Below are 18,453 nucleotides of genomic sequence, written 5' to 3' on the forward strand. Positions count from 1 at the left end.
AGGAATGCAGTTTTGTTTATCCATTTGCCAGATTTCATAAAATGTGGCAATTTTGCTAACATGATTCGGACATACTTAAGCGTCGCTACGAGTGAGAAAGTCTCATTGTAGTCAACACCTTGAACTTTGTCAAAAACCCTTTTTCGACAAGTCTAGCTTTGTAGATAGTAACACTACTATCAGCGTCCGCCTTCCTCTTGAAGGTCCATTTATTTTCTATGACTTGCCGATCATCGGGCAAGTCAACCAAAGTCCACACTTTGTTCTTATACATGGATCCCATCTCAGATTTCATGGCCTCAAGCCATTTTGCAGAATCTGGGCTCATCATCGCTTCCTCATAGTTCGTAGGTTTGTCATGGTCAAGTAACATGACCTCCAGAACAGGATTACCGTACCACTCTGGTGCGGATCTTATTCTGGTTGACCTACGAGGTTCGGTAGTAATTTGATCGGAAGTTTCATGATCATCATCATTAGCTTCCTCACTAATTGATGTAAGTGTCACAGGAACCGGTTTCTGTGATGAACTACTTTCCAATAAGGGAGCAGGTACAGTTACCTCATCAAGTTCTACTTTCCTCCCACTCACTTCTTTTGAGAGAAACTCCTTCTCTAGAAAGGATCCATTCTCAGCAACGAATATCTTGCCTTCGGATCTGTGATAGAAGGTGTACCCAACAATTTCTTTTGGGTATCCTATGAAGACGCACTTCTCCGATTTGGGTTTGAGCTTATCAGGTTGAAACTTTTTCACATAAGCATTGCAACCTCAAACTTTAAGAAACAACAACTTAGGTTTCTTGCGAAACCATAGTTCATACGGTGTCGTCTCAACGGATTTAGATGGTGCCCTATTTAATGTGAATGTAGCTGTCTCTAATGCATAACCCCAAAACGATAGTGGTAGATCGGTAAGAGACATCATAAATCGCACCATATCTAATAAAGTGCGGTTACGACGTTCGGACACACCATTACATTGTGGTGTTCCAGGTGGCGTGTGTAGTGAAACTATTTCACATTGTTTTAACTGAAGGCCAAACTCGTAACTCAAATATTTTACCTCTGCGCTCATATCGTAGAAACTTTTATTTTTGTTACGATGATTCTCCACTTCACTCTGAAATTCTTTGAACTTTTGAAATGTTTCAGACTTGTGTTTCATCAAGTAGATATACCCATATCTGCTCAAATCATCTGTGAAGGTCAGAAAATAATGGTACCCGCCATGAGCCTCAATATTCATCGGACCACATACATCAGTATGTATGATTTCCAACAAATCTATTGCTCGCTCAATTGTTCCGAAGAACGGAATCTTAGTCATCTTGCCCATGAGGCATGGTTCGCAAGCATCAAGTGATTCATAATCAAGTGATTCCAAAAGTCCATTAGCATGGAGTTTCTTCATGCGCTTTACACCAATATGACCTAAACGGCAGTGCCACAAATAAGTTGCACTATCATTATTAACTTTGCATATTTTGGCTTCAATATTATGAAAATGTGTATCACCGCGATCGAGATCCAACAAACCATTTTCATTGGGTGTATGACCATAGAAGGTTTTATTCATGCAAACAGAACAACAATTATTCTCTAGCTTACATGAATAACCGTATTGCAATAAACATGATCCAATCATATTCATGCTCAACGCAAACACTAAATAACATTTATTTTAAGTTCAACACTAATCCCAAAAGTATAGGGAGTGTGCGATGATGATCATATCAATATTGGAACCACTTCCAACACACATCGTCACTTCACCCTTAACTAGTCTCTGTTCATTCTGCAACTCCCGTTTCGAGTTACTAATCTTAGCAACTGTACTAGTATCAAATACTGAGGGGTTGCTATAAACACTAGTAAAGTACACATCAATAACATGTATATCAAATATTCCTTTGTTCACTTTGCCATCCTTCTTATCCGCCAAATACTTTGGGCAGTTCCGCTTCCAGTGACCAGTCCCCTTGTAGTAGAAGCACTCAGTCTCAGGCTTAGGTCCAGACTTGGGCTTCTTCACTTGAGCAGCAACTCGCTTGCCATTCTTCTTGAAGTTCCCCTTCTTCCCTTTGCCCTTTTCTTGAAACAAGTGGTCTTGTCAACCACCAACACTTGATTCTCTTTTCTTGATTTCTACCTTCGCCGATCTCAGCATCGCGAAGAGCTCGGGAATTACTTTCGTCATCCCTTGCATATTATAGTTCATCACGAAGTTCTATTAACTTGGTGATAGTAACTAGAGAACTTTGTCAATTACTATCTTATTTGGAAGATTAACTCCCACTTGATTCAAGCAATTGTAGTACCCTTACAATCTGAGCACATGCTCACTGGTTGAGCTATTCTCCTCCATCATTTAGCTATGGAACTTGTTGGAGACTTCATATCTCTCAACTTGGGTATTTGCTTGGAATATTAACTTCAACTCCTGGAACATCTCATATGGTCCATGACGTTCAAAACGTCTTTGAAGTCCCGATTCTAAGCGGTTAAGCATGGTGCACTAAACTATCAAGTAGTCATCATATTGAGCTAGCCAAACGTTCATAACGTCTGCATCTGCTTCTGCAATAGGTCTGTCACCTAGCGGTGCATCAAGGACATAATTCTGCTGTGCAGCAATGAGGATAAACCTCAGATCATGGACCCAGTCCGCATCATTGCTACTATCATCTTTCAATTTAGTTTTATCTAGGAACATATAAAAATTAAACGGGGAGCAACATCGCGAGCTATTGATCTACAACATAGATATGCTAATACTACCAGGACTAAGTTCATGATAAATTAAAGTTCACTTAATCAAATTTATTAAAGAACTCCCACTTAGATAGACATCCCTCTAATCCTCTAAGTTATCACGTGATCCATATCAACTAAACCATGTCCGATCATCACGTGAGATGGAGTAGTTTCAATGGTGAACATCACTATGTTGATCATATCTACTATATGATTCACGCTCGACCTTTCGGTCTAAGTGTTCCGAGGCCATATCTGTTATATGCTAGGATCGTCAAGTTTAACCTGAGTATTCCGCGTGTGCAACTATTTTGCACCCGTTGTATTTGAACGTAGAGCCTATCACACCCGATCATCACGTGGTGTCTCAGCACGAAGAACTTTCGCAACGGTGCATACTCAGAGAGAACACTTATACCTTGATAATTTAGTGAGAGATCATGTTATAATGCTACCATCCATCAAAGCAAGATAAGATGTATAAAAGATAAACATCACATGCAATCAAAATATGTTACATGATATGGCCATCATCATCTTGTGCCTTTGATCTCCATCTACAAAGCATCATCATGATTTCCATCGTCACCGGCATGACACCATGATCTCCATCATCTTGATCTATATAAATGTGTCGTCACATGGTCGTCTCGTCAACTATTGCTCTTGCAACTATTGCTATCGCATAGCGATAAAGTAAAGCAATTATTTGGTGCTTGCATCTTATGCAATAAAGAGACAACCATAAGGCTTCTGCCAGTTGCCGATAACTTCAACAAAACATGATCATCTTATATATATCTCATCACATCTTGACCATACCACATCACAACATGCCCTGCAAAAACAAGTTAGACGTCCTCTACTTTGTTGTTGCAAGTTTTACGTGGCTGCTACGGGCTGAGGAAGAACCGTTCTTACCTACGCATCAAAACCACAACGATAGTTCGTCAAGTTAGTGCTGTTTTAACCTTCTCAAGGACCGGGCGTAGCCACACTCGGTTCAACTAAAGTTGGAGAAACTGACACCCGCCAGCCACCTATGTGCAAAGCACGTCGGTAGAACCAGTCTCGCGTAAGCGTACGCGTAATGTCGGTCCGGGCTGCTTCATCCAACAATACCGCCGAACCAAAGTATGACATGCTGGTAAGCAGTATGACTTGTATTGCCCACAACTCACTTGTGTTCTACTCGTGCATATAACATCTACGCATAAAACCTGGCTCGGATGCCACTGTTGGGGAACATAGTAATTTCAAAAAAATTCATACGCACACACAGGATCATGGTGATGTATAGCAACGAGAGGGGAGAGTGTTGTCTACGTACCCTCGTAGACCGAAAGCGGAAGCGTTATATCAACGCGGTTGATGTAGTCGTAAGTCTTCACGATCCGACCGATCCAAGTACCAAAAGCACGGCACCTCCGAGTTCTGCACACGTTCGGCTCGGTGACGTCCTCGCCTTCTCGATCCAGCAAGAGGGGCGAAGTAGTAGATGAGTTCCGGCAGCACGACGGCGTGGTGACGGTGTTGGTGAAGAACAATCTTCGCAGGGCTTCGCCTAAGCACTACGAAAACTATGACGGAGGATAAACTAGAGGAGACGGGGTTTCCGGCACACGGCTTGGTGTTTCTTGTTGTGTCTTGGGTGCTAGCCCTACCCCTCTATTTATATGTTGAGCCTTGGGGTCGAAACTTGGAGTAAAAGCCTCCACAAAGTCGGTTTCACCCGAAAGGCAAGAGTCCTTCTCGGACTCCAGGGCCAAACGCCAGGGTTCCCGGCGTCTGGACCCAGACGCCAGGGACCCTGGCGTCTGGCCCCTGGACTCCGCAGAACTTCCTTTTGCGCTTTCCAAAAACCTCATGGGCTTTCCCGTTTGGCCCAGATACAGTGTTCTCGTGCCCAAACATTTCGGGAAACATCCGGAACCCCTTCCGATGGATTCCGGAACCCTTCCGGAGATCAAACACTACTATCCACATATCAATCTTTACTTCCGGACCATTCCGGAGTTCCTCGTCATATCCGTGATCTTATCCCGAACTCCGAACAACATTCGGTTACCAACATACATAACTCATAAATACTATATCGTCAACGAACGTTAAGCGTGCGGACCCTACGGGTTCGAGAACTATGTAGACATGACCGAGACACCTCTCTGCCCAATAACCAATAGCGGAACCTGGATGCCCATATTGGCTCCTACATATTCTACGAAGATCTTTATCGGTCAGACCGCATAACAACATACGTTGTTTCCTTTGTCATCGGTATGTTACTTGCTCGAGATTCGATCGTCGGTATCTCAATACTTAGTTCAATCTCGTTACCGGCAAGTCTCTTTACTCGTTCCGTAATACATCATCCCGCAACTAACTCATTAGTTACAATGCTTGCAAGGCTTATAGTGATGTGCATTACCGAGTGGGCCCAGAGATACCTCTCCGACAATCGGAGTGACAAATCCTAATCTCGAAATACGCCAACCCAATAAGTACCTTCGGAGACACCTGTAGAGCACCTTTATAATCACCCAGTTACGTTGTGACGTTTGGTAGCACACAAAGTGTTCCTCCGGTAAACGGGAGTCGTATAATCTCATAGTCATAGGAACATGTATAAGTCATGAAGAAAGCAATAGCAACATACTAAACGATCAAGTGCTAAGCTAACGGAATGGGTCAAGTCAATCACATCATTCTCCTAATGATGTGATCCCGTTAATCAAATGACAACTCATGTCTATGGCTAGGAAACATAACCATCTTTGATCAATGAGCTAGTCAAGTAGAGGCATACTAGTGACACTCTGTTTGTCAATGTATTCACACATGTATTATGTTTCTGGTTAATACAATTCTAGCATGAATAATAAACATTTATAATAATATAAGGAAATAAATAATAACTTTATTATTGCCTCTAGGGCATATTTCCTTTAGTCTCCCACTTGCACTAGAGTCAATAATCTAGTTCACATCGCCATGTGAGTTAACATCTATAGTTCACATCTTTATGTGGTTAACACCCATAGTTCACATCTATATGTGACCAACACCCAAAGGGTTTACTAGAGTCAGTAATCTAGTTCACATCGCTATGTGATTAACGCCCCAAGAGTACTGAGGTGTGATCATGTTTTGCTTGTGAGATAATTTTAGTCAACGGGTCTGTCACATTCAGATCCGTAAGTATTTTGCAAATTTCTATGTTTACAATGCTCTGCACGGAGCTACTCTAGCTAATAGCTCCCACTTTTAATATGTATCTAGATCGAGACTTAGAGTCATCCAGATCGGTGTCAAAGCTTGCATCGACGTAACCGTTTACGATGAACCTTTTGTCACCTCTATAATCGAGAAACATATCCTTATTCCACTAAGGATAATTTTGACCGCTGTCCAGTGATCTACTCCTAGATCACTATTGTACCCTCTTGCCAAACTCTTGTTCAGCACGAATGTAACCTTGCATCTGGATGAATGAAATTGGCTATTTGATCTAAAAAAGGAGTGTGGCTCAACCAACCGATTGATAAGTAGCTTAACGTGAAAACACATAGTATTAGTATCTACTATTTTTTTTTGAGTTGATTAGTATCTACTCTCTCCAACCGGAATTACTTATTGAAGAAATAAATGTCTCTAGATGTATTTTAGTTCTAGATATATCAAATTTTATCCATTTTTACGACAAGTAATTCAGAACGGAGGTAGTAGTATTAACACCGATCTGTTGATCACCACACCTCCTAAATTGTCACATCTCCCCGGTCCATTGGTGCATTGGGTTGCTCCTCGTTGGCAGGAGCTTTTTTTTCAGCTGATTTTTATTTCAATAGAAAGACCTTTTTTACGTAAACGATCGGATCTATTATAAAATTTTTATCAGAAGTATAGAGCGTCTCAAACATAATAAAAATTACATGAGAAGTACATTTTGCAAACTGTTGAACACAGGCCGCCAAGCAGTCAGGCGAGAGGGTAGAGGGGTGTGGATAAGAAGGAACAAGTGTTGGTGGCGATTCGGTTGGGTTGTGGGGGCACGTAGGAAGGGACGATCCACCTGAAGAAAGAAAAGAGGGGCCATTGATCTCCACCTTGCTTCCAACCCAAGCGAGACCCGATCTCACCCGAACTAATCTCATCATCCATCCCGAGTAATATAAAGCAGCCGGTGGATGATTTCCCGTCCTTTGGCAGGAGCCCTGTCCCCATCCAGCACGGAAAAAGTTGCTCCCTGGCTGGTGTGGAGCGACCTACGGGATGCACGTACAGATTCCCGTACTGTACATACATAAAAAATGCTCGCTCAGACTACTAGACTAGACAAGAGTGTGTTGGCGATCTCCCTCACAGAGAGAAAAGAAAGAAAGAGTGTGTTGGCGATCGAAAGAACAAGGTAGATAAAAAGAAGCACCCAAGTTGTGTGTTACCATTACCACAAAACCGGCTGTTGGCTTCCTATAGACAGTCAGAAAGTAAAATCGACTGTAAATCCACCTCCAACCTCATCGCACCCAAGTAAATAAATTCTCGATGACACTATCACTGTCCGCGAAACCACTGATTAATAATGTTGTATAATATGTGCACATGTTTTCCGTATATGTTAGTTCTGTTCCATGACAGCAGATTTGTTGACTCGAAAAGTCACACCAAGATGACACGAGCGAAAGAAGAGCTCATACCACTGAGCTGTATAAGTGCATATGTGTGTGTACGTGGGCATCTGTGATTAAACAGTGTTCACAAAAAGAAAGAAAAACGAGCTCATATTCGGCCAGCCTTTGATAATAATGCATTGTGCTTTTCTAAAGTACATATATTAATAACAAGATAAATAATGAAGGCATATGACACTGGCCGGCCTGTCTTATTACAATTTTTTTTCTAGAATACATATATTAATATTGTATGTAACCATCTGCGATTGTATTATGTTCAAAAAAAAGAAAAAAATGAGCTCATACTCAGCCGGCTATGATAATACGGTGTTGCTAAATCTCGGACTTTGTTATGTCTCAGTCCATGTGATTAAATCTCAGTCCAACTGATACCGAGGCTTAGCCACGCCCCCGATAATAATACATTTTATCTCTCTTTTGCAAAAAAATAAATTCAATTTATCTCTAGAAATACATACTACATTAATCAAGATAAAAAAAACGGGAGGCCAATCCTGAGCAATAGTTTTGGCACGGATTATGACCCCGCGATCCATCAATTTGGTCCATGGCTTGGCTTGCTCCCCAAACGTCTCGAACAGGAAAGGAAGAAACCTTTTCCCGGCTGCACACAGACACGGCCGTATATCGCCACAGAGACCCACGTACACATGGAAAGAAATCAAACATACGGGTCAGATCACCGCGAATCGAATGCACTAATTGATCCAGCTAAATTGTTTCGCAAGCAAACAAGTTCGCACAGTGAAGAAGGGGGCAGTGCAAAGATGACGGTGCGTGCCACCTGCCACCCCACCCCGGCCGTGCAGCATAAATACCCTGCCTCGCCGTGGGCAGAGCTCTCCATTCACCCGTCGTCGTCCACCTCTCTATGCTTCCCTTCGTTTCTACCTCGCGTGGCGGTTCCTGGGGCTCTCCTCGCGGAGAAGAAGTGCAAGGTGAGCTCCTCCACATTCCAATGGAGTTCTTCTTTCTTCTGCGTGTGCTCTGCTATGCTCTGTTTCGGTGTCGTCGGTGCAGCCTCCTCTGTTTTTGCTGTTAATAATTAAGAAAAAAATAAAGTGGTTTGCTGCACTAGCCACTAGGGGAGGGGACAGAAGATGGCAATCAGCATCCACTTGCGGAGATGTGGTGGATGGGTGCTTCCGACCGGATCTGCGGCCCTGGCAAGTTGCCATCATTCTCTTCTGTAGACGGGTTTAAGGTTTCAGCACCAACCCACCACCAAGTGGATGCACCTTAGATGTTGTTAGATCTAGCGAGCTTACTCACTCATGGATCCTCATCCCCCTTCCCGCCGAAAAGTCTGCGCCTCAGTCAGTCCGTGTCGGAGCTCGCGCTGTCGGTCGGCTCTCCTTTCTTGTGCTAGCAGCCATGGTTAATTAGCTCCAGATTGTTTCTGTCATTTCCCGGTAACACGAAAAGCTCGACGCCTAATCACCACCATTAGCCTTAACCACCTTGGCATGGCCTGCAAGAAAGGAATCCCACGCTGATCTCGTGCTTTACAAGGCGCTCGCACGCGTCACTCTTCCTCCTCCCTGCCACTGCCAGCTTCGGTTCCAACGGGCGGCTACTGCTGCTCATGCAAACCCACCGGCTTCTGTCGGCTACTTCAACTTCTCGCCGGACACCACCTGGGCTACCTCTAAACTATAATTATAAATGCGCACACTCCACTGCTTTCTCCTTCTCGGTCCTCTGTCTGAAACCTTAAGTCTAGATTTTGATTCTTGTATGCCTCTCGATCCTCTAGTTTGCGCCGTCGAATGTTTTATTTTTCTTTGGTCTTCTTCAAATCTTGCTCGGTTCCTGTTCATCTGTTGGATCTCTGAAGTCAAGAACCCACCACTGATAATCTTGTTCTGCAGCAGACTAGGCTTGAGTGATGGGGGAAGCCGCCGGCGACCGTGTCCTCAGCCGCCTCCACAGCGTCAGGGAGCGCATCGGCGACTCCCTCTCCGCGCACCCCAACGAGCTCGTCGCCGTCTTCACCAGGTTCGACCCCTGTTTCCCCTGCACTGCCACTGTTACCTTTTTGTTGATAAGTTTATGCCAGAATATAAATCTCTTGGTGATGGCCAGTATTAGAAAAAACTGTTATATACTTAACTAGATCTGGCCTAGTGTGCAACTTCATTCCTGCTCAGGAAATATGGTCAAACAATCAAATATTTAAACAAGTTTCTGTTGAAACCTAGTACTGAACACTGATGAGTTCTGTTGATTGCTGCCAGATCTGACTGCACGTGCATTTTTAGATTCGATACAGCCCCACTGGGTAGAATGATTGTATTCTGCACTTTGTCCTAGTGCTAATCAAGACTTGCTGAACATGATGCACTAATCGGTCTGCCGATGCTTGGATCTGACAGGATCTATGTGGCACAACATCTGACTGAACTGAATCTCATATTATTCTGTCAAGTTTAGTAAATGCAGCATCAAAACCAGCACTGCAATGTTTCCAACGGAATTCCAAATTCTTCTCTGAATGACGCATGTTGTGCTAAACAATGGCTTCAAATGTCACCAATCTGACTTGCAAATATATCTGGGTGGATCTTACTCAATCCGATAATTCTGAATGATATATGGTGGATCTTATGCGGCATCTGACGATGCTTTGTGCAGGTTGGTCAACCTTGGAAATGGAATGCTGCAGTCCCACCAGATCATCGCTGAGTACAACACCGCGATCCCTGAGGCAGAGCGCGAGAAGCTCAAGGATGGCGCCTTTGAGGATGTGCTCAGGGCAGCGCAGGTTTGCATCTGACTACTTATCTCAGCAGACTTCTTGAGCATCCTTTTTTGCTTTACCTGTTGCTCTAATTGGTGCACTTCTGTATATGATACAGGAGGCGATCGTCATCTCGCCGTGGGTCGCGCTTGCCATCCGTCCAAGGCCTGGTGTCTGGGAGTATGTGAGGGTCAATGTGAGTGAGCTCGCTGTCGAGGAGTTGAGCGTCCCTGAGTACCTGCAGTTCAAGGAACAGCTTGTTGAAGGAAGGTAAAAAAAGAGAGGAAAATTCAGTACTAAATAATTGACTTCGTTCTCTTATGATTTTATGATTTCGTTCTCTTACTCTATCGATATGTACTTCTATGTTTTGGCAGCAACAAGGACTTTGTGCTTGAGCTTGACTTTGAGCCATTCAATGCCTCCTTCCCTCGCCCTTCCCTGTCCAAGTCCATCGGCAACGGCGTGCAGTTCCTCAACAGGCACCTGTCATCGAAGCTCTTCCATGACAAGGAGAGCATGTACCCCTTGCTCAACTTCCTCCGCGCACACAACTACAAGGGCATGGTAACCCAATCTTTCATCCTGCATACATTGTTTAAACTTTGATGAGACTTGGCAGAAAAAAGAAGCATGTAAACTTGTACTCTGTTTCCTCCAGACTATGATGCTGAACGACAGAATCCGCAGCCTCAGTGCTCTCCAGGGAGCTCTGAGGAAGGCCGAGGAGCATTTGTCTGGTCTCCCAGCAGACACTCCATACTCGGACTTCCACCACAGGTACTGACCAAGTGACCATTGTATTGTACGGAATTATTAGCCAGGTCATGGGGCCTGGAGTATTTTCTTCAGAAGGAACCACTGAGATGTTATTAACGGTTCTTTTGACTGGACAAATACAGGTTCCAAGAACTTGGCCTGGAGAAGGGTTGGGGTGACTGCGCCAAGCGTGCGCAGGAGACCCTTCACCTGCTCCTCGACCTTCTCGAGGCTCCCGACCCGTCCACGCTCGAGAAGTTCCTTGGCACAATCCCAATGGTGTTCAATGTTGTCATCCTGTCGCCGCACGGTTACTTTGCCCAAGCCAATGTCTTGGGGTACCCTGACACCGGAGGCCAGGTAACACATCCTGCATAGTTTATACATGGTCATGTGACTAAACCTGTTCTGATTAATCTTTGTGCTATGATTCCCCAAAGGTTGTCTACATTCTGGATCAAGTCCGTGCTATGGAGAACGAGATGCTGCTGAGGATCAAGCAGCAAGGCCTCGACATCACACCACGGATCCTTATTGTAAGTGTAATATCTCGATGATACACAAAACATTTAATATGATGCTGAACTTTTTTTGGCCCTGCACAGGTCACCAGGCTTCTCCCTGATGCAACCGGCACGACCTGCGGTCAGCGTCTTGAGAAGGTCCTCGGTACAGAGCACACCCACATCCTCCGTGTGCCATTCAGAACTGAAAGTGGAATTGTTCGCAAGTGGATCTCTCGTTTTGAAGTCTGGCCGTACCTGGAGACTTTCACTGAAGTAGATGCCTCCTAACCTCACCATCATACCTTTGTCATTATTCACAGATATATTTTGCTAACTCTGCCCCATTTCTGCCAGGATGTGGCTCACGAGATTTCCGGAGAGCTCCAGGCCAATCCTGACCTGATCATCGGAAACTACAGCGACGGAAACCTTGTTGCGTGCCTGCTTGCACACAAGATGGGAGTTACTCATGTATGAATTCTAGCCGCTTTTCTGTTCTTGGAAGCATATTTACCACATATTGATCTTTGCTGATGTTACCATGATCGTTGGTATGCAGTGTACCATTGCACACGCGCTTGAGAAAACCAAGTACCCCAACTCTGACCTCTACTGGAAGAAGTTTGAGGACCACTACCACTTCTCATGCCAGTTCACTACCGATCTGATTGCGATGAACCATGCTGACTTCATCATCACAAGCACCTTCCAAGAGATTGCTGGAAAGTAATATTTCTTTACAACTGAACTTTCACTGATCATACCCTTCTGTTTTGTTGTTGGCTTTGCATGGCCTAATGGAAACTCTGCCTTTTCAGCAAGGACACCGTTGGTCAGTACGAGTCTCACATGGCATTCACAATGCCTGGGATGTACCGTGTTGTCCATGGTATCGATGTTTTTGACCCCAAGTTTAACATAGTCTCACCTGGTGCGGACATGTCCATCTACTTCCCATACTCCGAGTCACAGAGGAGGCTCACCTCCCTCCACCCAGAGATCGAGGAGCTGCTCTACAGCGATGTTGACAACAATGAACACAAGTGAGAACTGGAGAATTGTTTCTTACTGCTTGAGCTGCACCGGTTTGATCCAGTTATTGGTGTTCATCTGACTAGAATACCTTCTGCAGGTATGTGCTCAAGGACAGGAACAAGCCAATCATCTTCTCGATGGCTCGTTTGGACCGTGTCAAGAACTTGACTGGTCTGGTTGAGCTGTATGGCAAGAACCCTCGCCTGCAGGAACTTGTTAACCTTGTGGTTGTCTGTGGTGACCATGGCAATCCATCAAAGGACAAGGAGGAGCAGGCTGAGTTCAAGAAGATGTTTGACCTTATTGAGCAGTACAACCTGAATGGCCATGTCCGCTGGATCTCAGCCCAGATGAACCGTGTCCGTAATGCTGAGCTCTACCGTTACATCTGTGACACCAAGGGTGCCTTTGTGCAGGTAACTACATGTTGCATAAACCACATACTGGCCTGGTAAAAAATTGCGTTTTCACATAACTCTTCTGCGTGTAGCCTGCTTTCTATGAGGCTTTTGGGCTTACTGTCATCGAGGCCATGACCTGCGGTCTTCCTACCTTTGCAACTGCATATGGTGGTCCTGCTGAGATCATCGTGAATGGTGTGTCCGGCTACCACATTGATCCCTACCAGGGTGACAAGGCCTCCACTCTGCTTGTTGAGTTCTTTGAGAAGTGCCAGGTTGACCCCAGCCACTGGACCAAGATTTCACAGGGCGGGCTTCAGCGTATTGAGGAGAAGTATGCAACTCAAAATTCACTAGTTTTTACTAGCTCTGAGGATAACTAGTTTCTGCGACTAACAGTCATTTTACCTATCTTATTCAGATACACCTGGAAGCTTTACTCTGAGAGGCTCATGACCCTCACTGGGGTGTATGGGTTCTGGAAGTACGTCTCCAACCTTGAGAGGCGCGAGACCCGCCGCTACCTTGAGATGCTGTACGCCCTCAAGTACCGCACCATGGCCAGCACTGTTCCGCTAGCTGTTGAGGGAGAATCAGCAAGCAAGTGATCTCGCCACCTCCATGCCGAAAGAAGGGTGGCTTGGATTCCTGCAAAGATTGAGATTTGATAATGCTTTGATTTTCTTCCTAGACGCTGCTCTTTTTTAAGATTCAAGGTCGAGTCAGTGTGCTAGTTTGGTTTAGTAGCGGGAGTGAGTCGGGACAGAGGAAAATGTGGTGTGTGTCAGTCGGTTGGTGCTTGTCGTATTTCTTGGATGTTACCGTTAAATAATAGGAACGGCCTTGGTGCCGTTTCTGAAATAATAATAGTAGCATCCATCCTCGTTTCCAAGAAAATCTTTGTCACTGCTGCTGAGCTCTGTTACCTAATACAATTACTAGAAGGTGGGATAAAGAGCTTTTGCCACTTCAGTTAACCAAATGAGCATTGTTACTTTAGTCTTAGTCACTCCACTAACTTAGTCCTGGTTTCTATGTGATTGTCAATGGTGTCTAATGCAATATATATGAATCCGACAAGATTTCACTTGTTTCACATATGAAATTGTAGTTAAAACTAGTGCCCAGAAATTCAAGTTCGCTGGTAAAATTAAGTTCTGGAACTCGCACCCTCTATGTAGTCTGAGCAATTAGTCGAAGCTCAATAGGTGTGTCAAGAACATCCTAGGAGGAGGGGCCATTTATTGGTTATAGCCGATTGAGAGAGCTCTGTGAACCAAAAATTCTTAATACGATTTATGTGACCAAAAGATATCGATTAAACACAATCAGAACTGGACAAAATGATGTCTGTAATCTGTCAACAAATGTTTTACTTCCCTTTTTAGTAGCACATTTTACTGCATACGCATTGGTGAACTGAGGGGTGAGGGTTCTGAAGCACCAAAACCAACAAAATCAACTGACTGCTACACGAGTTCTTCCACAAGAACGCGAACTAATCAGAAAAGGGGAGGAATGAGGGAGACCTAATTAAGCAGGGGTAGAGCAGGAGTGAGCCGTGCAGACCTTGCGACGGGTACGGCGCGCAGCGACGGCGGCCGCGCTCTTCCGTTGCGGCGGCCATGGTCGCCGGCGCGCCGCTCCGAGCTGGTGGCGGCGGCCATTGTCATTGCCATCCATCAACCGACTCGTCTAGCGGAGTAGCCAATGGTAAGGTTGGGCCTTATGGAAGCTCGAGCCCATTTAGGACGGGGCTGTTCAAGTCAGTAGAGCCCAAGCAGCAAGCAGCCCATCAATGAAGCAGAGGAGGAGCCATTGGAGGGGAGGAGATGGATCGACGGCAATTCTTTTCCGTGTTTTTAATTCTTTTCCTTTGTCGTTGGCGAGGGTGCTCCCGTGTAGCGCCCTAGTCCACTTTTATGAGCCTTCTCCTCTCGCCACCATCGAAGGATGCCGTCAAGCAAAGCGTTCGCGGTTGACGACGGCGGCAGGACACAGTTTCCACATCAGTTCGCGATAACAACGATGAATTCAGCGGAGGCCTTCCGATCTCTGATTCACAGTAATGGTAGGACTTTCCTGGTCGACGTCCCCTACCGGCGGAGTGATGCATCTTACCAGTTCCTGGCTGGAGAGCATTTGCAGCCATGCGTGGCGGCGTCGATCCAACCGATGCGGCCCGCTTCCAAGGAGTTCTTGTGCACGATAGCTATATTTGTGACCGCATGCTGATTCGTCTCTACTGGGTTCATATATTGGAGGTTCCTAGCGGTGCACTCTAGTAATTGGTCATTCCCTACTTAGTGTAGTATGTGGAGTACTCGAGATATCCCGTGAAGGCGTATGTGACGGCCGCTCTGGAGACTCTACTTCCGCTTGATGTGGCTGTTTGATCCTTGTCTGTAGTGCCCTAGGTGAATGGATATTTTTTTTTGAAGATGCGAATGGATATAGTTGGTTCTACGTGGGCTGGTTAGATTCTTATCGTCATGAGACAGGAAGGTCATTGGCATGGATAGTAGGCATTCCTAGGTCATTTTTCTTTGCTGGTGAGTTACTGCCTATTGCAAAAAGAAAACTAATTTACCAGACTTCTTTTAACCCCCCCCCCCCCCCCCCCCCCACACACACACACATACATATACATGCTTCATCAAACCTTAACCCCTCTTTAAATATTTATATAAATTTTTGAGTGGATGGCTTTTTTGTCAGGGTTGGCAAGCAGCATTGCTGTTAGGGTTGCTCATATTTATATAAGTCACGACTCACAAGTGCTACAAATGGTGGCAACTACACTATATGTAGTTGAATTAAACGACTGCCACAGTTGGCATTATGCGATGTTTGTTGAAGAAATTATGATGTCCGGGCCACAAACATCATTTATCACTATCTGGCCTCGAATATATAACTAGTTTATTCCCATGCAGTAAGATCACATTTAGTTTCTAAGTGAGAATAGCATAGTGTGGAAAGTGAGTAACAATGAAGAGCAGAGTAAAGGCACAGACGGTCATGTATCATATCCGGCCTGGCGGGAATGGGATGTATTGGAAATTTGAGTCTGAGTCATTCTCCCAGACTTCGTTGGAAGAAAAAAATGATTAAGCTAGTAGCATAGTCTGTAGTCTCTAGAATGGGTCGTGTTGTCTACTGACCTCGAGCCCGATTAGTATCGTCCGGCTTGGTAAATGTAGCTAAGCAGCAAGCAGCCGATCCAACACATTTTTTTTGCAAAATAATATATACTAGTTTTGAAGCCGCAACAGATAAAGCAGAGCAGCCATCATCGGAGCGTGCCTCCGCCATGCACTGCTGGCTCACTCTACATGGTCCTTGTTGTCCCCCCCCCCCCCCACATTCTCACCTGAATCCGAGTTTCACCTCCTCCCCTTATCAATTCGTATATTCCCTGGTTGGTACTCAGTCCTGCGATTGGCCTCGTGGGAACGAGATTCAAATTTTGGTGCTAATTTCGTATTCTCTCTCGCCTTGTTGTAATTTTAAAACCCTAGAAGAGGTGAGACTAACAGTCTGATTGATTGATTAATTGATCGACTAGGTTTTGCAAGGGCTAGAACGCTAGCATGAGTAACTCTAGTTTGACTTGGTCAGATAGCCTCGATTAGAGTTTCTCATGCCCTGTACAATGATCTGCAGATCAATCGATGTATTTTCGTGTGCCCTGTGAAATTACTTAATTTGTGTCTCTAAGTTCAGGCTAATTCTTTTTATTCGTACTGTATTACTTCATTCGTGTAAGTTCAGGCTATGTTCAGCCATCACTGCAGCCTGAGGCTCACCAGTTAACTGTTGATTCCTCAAAAAGCCAACCTCTTATCTATACTTACTAGTACTTTATACTGCCAAGCAAAAGGATCGTTAGCATTCCTCTCCCTGTTTAATCTCATAGCACAATGATAAAGTTATCTTGTCCTGGCCATGGGGAAGCACCAAAACCCAATGGAACCAATTATTTTGTTTTTACGAGTTATATAAAAAAAATTGAATAGTTCCGTGGTTCCGGCATAATTGCCCTCATGTAGGATGGACGGGTGGCTAGGCAGGCTTGTTTAGGTTCGTGCCCAATATGGTCCCTTGTGTACTGATTTGCCTCTCGCTGCAGCTGGCTCTGCAACTGCAAAACTGCGGGATGTCTGCTCCATGGTGGTAACACTCGCACATCACTCAGTGTAGCTAGTTGTCTATACTATCGACCAATAATCAATTGACTTGATGATGATCGTGTTCATTTCAGACACGCAAGTACACGGGGGAATCCTTTTGGTGTCCTACTCACCTGTGTGAGTTTTACTCTTCTTGCACGATGCTTGCTGTAGTATCTTGGTATTAATATTGGTCAAATAAAATACTTGTCCACTCTTAAGAGCTCATGTTCAAACAAATCTAAAAGTTTTGGGCATCCAAGGTTCATGCAAATTTGCATGCTCATATGGACATCTGAGGAGTTCATGCCAAAAAAAAAAAATCCGGGTGCCCGAGAAACTTTGAGAAAGAATATATTGTTCAGAGCCGATTTTGTTTATTTTGGTAGGAGCTCCTCATATGTCCAAACACCACGAAATTTCGCAGGCTGCTAGCGCACATGAGCATCTTGGATGCCTAAAAATGCCAGAGTATCTTTCGGATGCTTTACTCTGTTATTTTAATTTACTGTTCACCTGGTGCAGACGATCAGGATTGTGTTCCTTTTACATAGCTGCTACTATAGTACACAACATGCTTAAGTACACCTCATGATGTTTAAGTTTACCGAATGTCTCTTGATGTGGATAAGTCTCTAACATCAAGGTAACTAAACGTCATATAGTGAAACAAACTCTTATTGGGAAAAATACAGTACTGTAGACACACTTCAGCAAACCATATTCCATATCTATGGAGTAGTTTGATTTCACAATGGATTTTTTTGTCATGGGTTGCTAGCAACTTTCCGCTTAGGGTTGCCCATATTTATATATGTTATGAGTGCTACAAATGTCGACAACTATGCTCTCACAATAAAATTAACAATTAGAACAGCTGGCATCAATGTTTGGTGCAGCAATTATGGTGTCCGGGCTGCACATAACATTGATCACTTTCTAACCTCCTATATATAACTTGGTTATTCTCTATGTAGTAGGATCACATTTAATTTGTAGAAGGAGAATGGCAGAGTGTGGGAGGAGAGTAATAATAAGGAGCATGGTAACTGGTACGGATGTCGAGAAAACACAATCCGAACAGGGAATGTGATGTATTGGAAATTTGAGTCGAGGAGAGTAACAATGAGTATGCAACAAGTGCTTGATGCCCCCAAGCCAGTCGTCTGCAACCAGGGGCTCAGTAGAGGAGCTGAACGCAGGTTGCTTAAGGTGCATGAACTCTTTGAGAAGGACGCGCGCATTGTGCCCATTGTGCTGATGGTTTCCTAGAGTGATGTTAAGCGTGATATAGGGAATGCAGATTAGGTATCGGGTCCCTTTTTCTGCCATGGCTGATAGTCAAACATATAAGACACATCGTGTCAGTAGAAGAATATGTATTGGACA

At 44.5% G+C, this 18,453-nt stretch overlaps 1 protein-coding gene across 4 annotated transcripts; it reads left to right on the plus strand.

Annotated features, from left to right (window-relative positions):
• Positions 1 to 8,224: 8,224 nt before the first annotated feature.
• LOC123164468 (sucrose synthase 1) lies at positions 8,225 to 13,789 on the plus strand. Of its 4 annotated transcripts, none has more exons than XM_044581979.1 (15): positions 8,225 to 8,389; positions 9,326 to 9,449; positions 10,086 to 10,215; positions 10,310 to 10,461; positions 10,569 to 10,758; positions 10,853 to 10,971; positions 11,094 to 11,310; positions 11,391 to 11,486; positions 11,556 to 11,729; positions 11,811 to 11,927; positions 12,016 to 12,182; positions 12,275 to 12,499; positions 12,589 to 12,907; positions 12,982 to 13,226; positions 13,314 to 13,789. In XM_044581979.1, the coding sequence occupies exons 2-15, from the start codon at positions 9,340 to 9,342 to the stop codon at positions 13,498 to 13,500; spliced, it is 2,448 nt and encodes an 815-aa protein (XP_044437914.1). In that variant the 5' UTR covers positions 8,225 to 8,389; positions 9,326 to 9,339; the 3' UTR covers positions 13,501 to 13,789. The 4 variants fall into 4 exon arrangements, with proteins under 4 accessions (XP_044437914.1, XP_044437913.1, XP_044437912.1 ...); XM_044581978.1 differs by having other exon boundaries at positions 8,231 to 8,389; positions 9,323 to 9,449; XM_044581977.1 differs by lacking the exon at positions 8,225 to 8,389 and adding an exon at positions 9,146 to 9,186.
• The last annotated feature ends 4,664 nt before the right edge of the window (positions 13,790 to 18,453 follow it).

This window comes from Triticum aestivum, chromosome 7D (genome assembly GCF_018294505.1).
Source record: "Triticum aestivum cultivar Chinese Spring chromosome 7D, IWGSC CS RefSeq v2.1, whole genome shotgun sequence".
Classification (NCBI taxonomy): Eukaryota; Viridiplantae; Streptophyta; class Magnoliopsida; order Poales; family Poaceae; genus Triticum; species Triticum aestivum.